The sequence below is a fragment of the Nanorana parkeri genome, unplaced genomic scaffold (assembly GCF_000935625.1).
Source record: "Nanorana parkeri isolate BGI_ZX_2015 unplaced genomic scaffold, ASM93562v1 scaffold2026, whole genome shotgun sequence".
In the NCBI taxonomy this organism is placed as follows: domain Eukaryota; kingdom Metazoa; phylum Chordata; class Amphibia; order Anura; family Dicroglossidae; genus Nanorana; species Nanorana parkeri.
Window position 1 is genome coordinate 78,471 of NW_017308294.1, and position 3,367 is coordinate 81,837.

Here is a 3,367-nt window from a genome sequence, read left to right on the forward strand (position 1 = left end):
TGTCCTTCCAAGTCTACAAATGCACCCCATGTCTCTTAGTGCCCCCTATGCACCCCCATAACTCGTGTGTCGCCATGCAGCTTTCAGTACTACTCGCAGTCACCTGGCCGGCTACTCTCCATCATCATCATCTCACTCCGGCAATCCCCAGGACTGCCCCTCCCTCTGTCATTGGCACATTATTGGTGTTGGTAAAAGGAATACAGACAACGCGTTTCGGGGGATTTGGACTCCGCCCCCCCTCATTCTTGTCATTGCCACACTGAACCAACATTAACACTTTGTCTTCACCCGCAGCCTCTGAACCCGGCCTCCATGTGGTTCCGTAACAATACCCGATACTATTACTAGAAGCCCGAATCCCTCTAAACGCGTCAACTGTATATTCCTTTCACTAATTAAAACCGAATTCTTTCAGTGTGTGACTCTTCCAGCCTGAGGAACCAGCACCGCGCTGGGCACCTCTGAGAGCTGAGCAGCCCAGGACCCTCAATCATCCATAAGGGGCCCCCGAGCATTGACCAAAACGGGTCTCGAATTCCATCCAGTGCTGCCACACACCCAGGGGTTTAGTCCAGTGAACCTGTCAGCGCTGCCCGGACCTCTACTGCAGCAACAGCACAGCCGGGTCCGGGACACACCTCCAGCCTGCTGATTGGACAATACAGGAATGACATCACAGTGTCAGCACTGAGCACTACTGCAGAACCTGATTGGCTCCTGGACCTGCTGCTCTGAGTGCGGGGGATCCCAGGAAGCTGATATAGAGACACGATTGGGTACCTATATTAGCTGCATTTCCTGGAGTTGTACCTTAAAGGAGAACTATGGGGTCAGGGCTTTTCCCCATAGTTCTCCTTAGGGTAACGGGAGGACACAAACTAGCGTCCTCCCGTCACCCTAAGCTCAGTATATAGGGAGCTACAGCTCGCGGTATACTGAGACGCCGCAGCGGATCCCGACATCGAGAGCTGCGTGAGTGACAGCTGGCTCCTCCTATCTAGAGGCAGAGCCAGCTGTACCCGCCCCCTCCCCCGTCTGTTCTGCCAATCAGTACTGGCGGATCGGAGCGGGGAGAGGGGAATCCAGCCCCTCCCCCTGTCACGGCAGAGAGCAGTGACAGGATCGAGAGGTGAGCGAACCCGGTATGTGTTCGCTCACCTCCCGATCTACTGAGCCGACCTGTGACAGTCTCATTGTCACAGGTCGGCTAGAACTATGAGGTGAGTGAAAATCACCCCCCTCCCCCCCCTCTCATAGTTCTCCTTTAATACATTGAATGAACCCCGATATCTTGGTGGGTTCACGGACCTCAGCTGGAACTGGTCCCCTGGAATATCCTGGAACGGGTTTGCTGCAGTGCCCCAAAATGCGTTCATCAAAATGTATTTTCCTGCATGGTAAAGTTTAGGGCGCGTTACCCGCTCCTGCAGGTGCGGTCACACCCCCCGCCGCGCAGAACGCGCTCCTCGTCTATAAAACGCGACGCTCTGCAGAATCTCCGGGTTTTTCCTGCCTCCTCCTCACTCCACAACGTCGGAATCGTTTCCAGGAACTTTACAACGCGGTGAGATGCACCAAGCGAAGCGCGCCGGGTCTGCGGGAACGTTCGTGCACCCTCAGTGCGAATCCTTGCCCCGCCCCCCCATCACATGGCGCGGGGGGAGAGCGCGGGGCAGTGGCCGCTCCAGCTGTGCAGGAAATGGAGGGTATTTTGCCCTAATGATTTATTGATGGCGGCAGAATTGCTTTTCGGCTCCGTGCCTCCGCTCACACTGCCGCGTGGGCTATGCTGGGAGTTGTAGTTCACCGCAAGCTGGATCGCTCATGCGTGGCACATGTACGGCTGCCCATATATGGCGCTGAGAATTGCTTGTTTATCCATCGGCGTCTCTGGTGGCCCCCGGGGGACCCGCCGCTGCTAATGATGCTGCAATATAGAGTAATTACACATAGATTGTGCCAAGCGGGATAAACGACCTTTGCCCCTTCGCTGGTTCCCGCCGCTGTGTAGGGAATGCTTGGGAGGCTCGGACGGGGCCGCATCCAATCCCTGGACTGCAACGGCTGGGCAGCAATGTCGCGGTGGGCGGAGACTTTAGACCGAAGGCTCAGTTTATGAAGCTTTACACAAGGATAAGGATCTTAATCGTCAGTCATGTGACTGCAACGGCCCATTCACAGCAGCCCGGGCCGCCTTACAAGCATGCATGCGCGTTACGTGTGTTGCGAGGTTGCATGCAGCATTTTCAGCAACGCACATCGGTTGGGATGCATTTCATAATGAATGGCACCACATAGCACCAATGCATGCCATGTGCTTCACGGTGATCCATGCGGAGAGTGTGAATGGGCTGAACATTTTGAAATCTAATTCACAATATCGCCCTGTGGATACAGATAAGGTGGGCAGTCTCTGGGTGTGTAGGGTGGGCAGCCTACAGACAGGGTGGGCAGTCTCTGGGTGTGTGGGGTGTGCAGCCTACAGATAAGGTGGGCAGTCTCTGGGTGTGTAGGGTGGGCAGTCGTCTCTGCGTGTGTAGGGTGGGCAGTCTCTGGGTGTGTAGGGTGGGCAGCCTACAGACAGGGTGGGCAGTCTCTGGGTGTGTAGGGTGGGCAGCCTACGGATAAGGTGGGCAGTCTCTGGGTGTGTAGGGTGGGCAGCCTACGGATAAGGTGGGCAGTCTCTGAGTGTGTAGGGTGGGCAGCCTTCAGATAAGATGGTTAGTCTCTGGGTGTGTAGGGTGGGCAGCCTACAGATAAGGTGGTCAGTCTCTGGGTGTGTAGGGTGGGCAGCCTACGGATAAGGTGGGCAGTCTCTGGGTGTGTAGAGTGGGCAGCCTATGGATAAGGCGGGCAGTCTCTGGGTGTGTAGGGTGGGCAGCCTACAGATAAGATGGTCAGTCTCTGGGTGTGTAGGGTGGGCAGCCTACAGATAAGATGGTCAGTCTCTGGGTGTGTAGGGTGGGCAGCCTACAGACAGGGTGGGCAGTCTCTGGGAGTGTAGGGTGGGCAGCCTATGGATAAGGTGGGCAGTCTCTGGTTGTGTAGGGTGGGCAGCCTACAGATAAGGTGGGCAGTCTCTGCGTGTGTAGGGCGGGCAGCCTACAGACAGGGTGGGCAGTCTGAACATGTGTATGGTGGGCAGTCTGGAGCAGGCAGCCTCATCGTTCTCTGTGCATAAGGTCGCCTGTGCCTAGATGGCCGGTCTCTGATGGACAGACAGGGCCCCTTTGTGACGTGCAGTCTCGGCCGGGCTGTCTCTCAGGGCAGGAGGCATCTCTCTGTGATGGGCAGTCTCTGCTCAGAGCGGGTCATCTATCTTTCTGGGGTGGGCAGTCTCTAGGCAGTCTCTCTATAGAGGGAG

The 3,367-nt window shown here is 56.3% G+C and overlaps 1 protein-coding gene across 1 annotated transcript in view; it reads right to left on the reverse strand.

Moving 5' to 3' along the window:
- Positions 1–1,417: 1,417 nt before the first annotated feature.
- The window catches only part of LOC108800442 (DNA-directed RNA polymerase II subunit RPB1-like), a 12,986-nt gene continuing 11,036 nt past the window's right edge, over positions 1,418–3,367 (reverse strand). Inside the window, exons 4-5 of the mRNA XM_018572426.1 lie at positions 1,981–2,124; positions 1,418–1,597 (exon numbers count right to left, since the gene is read on the reverse strand). Of these exons, the coding sequence (XP_018427928.1) occupies positions 1,418–1,597; positions 1,981–2,124 (324 nt within the window). The remainder of the gene's footprint in view (positions 1,598–1,980; positions 2,125–3,367) is intronic.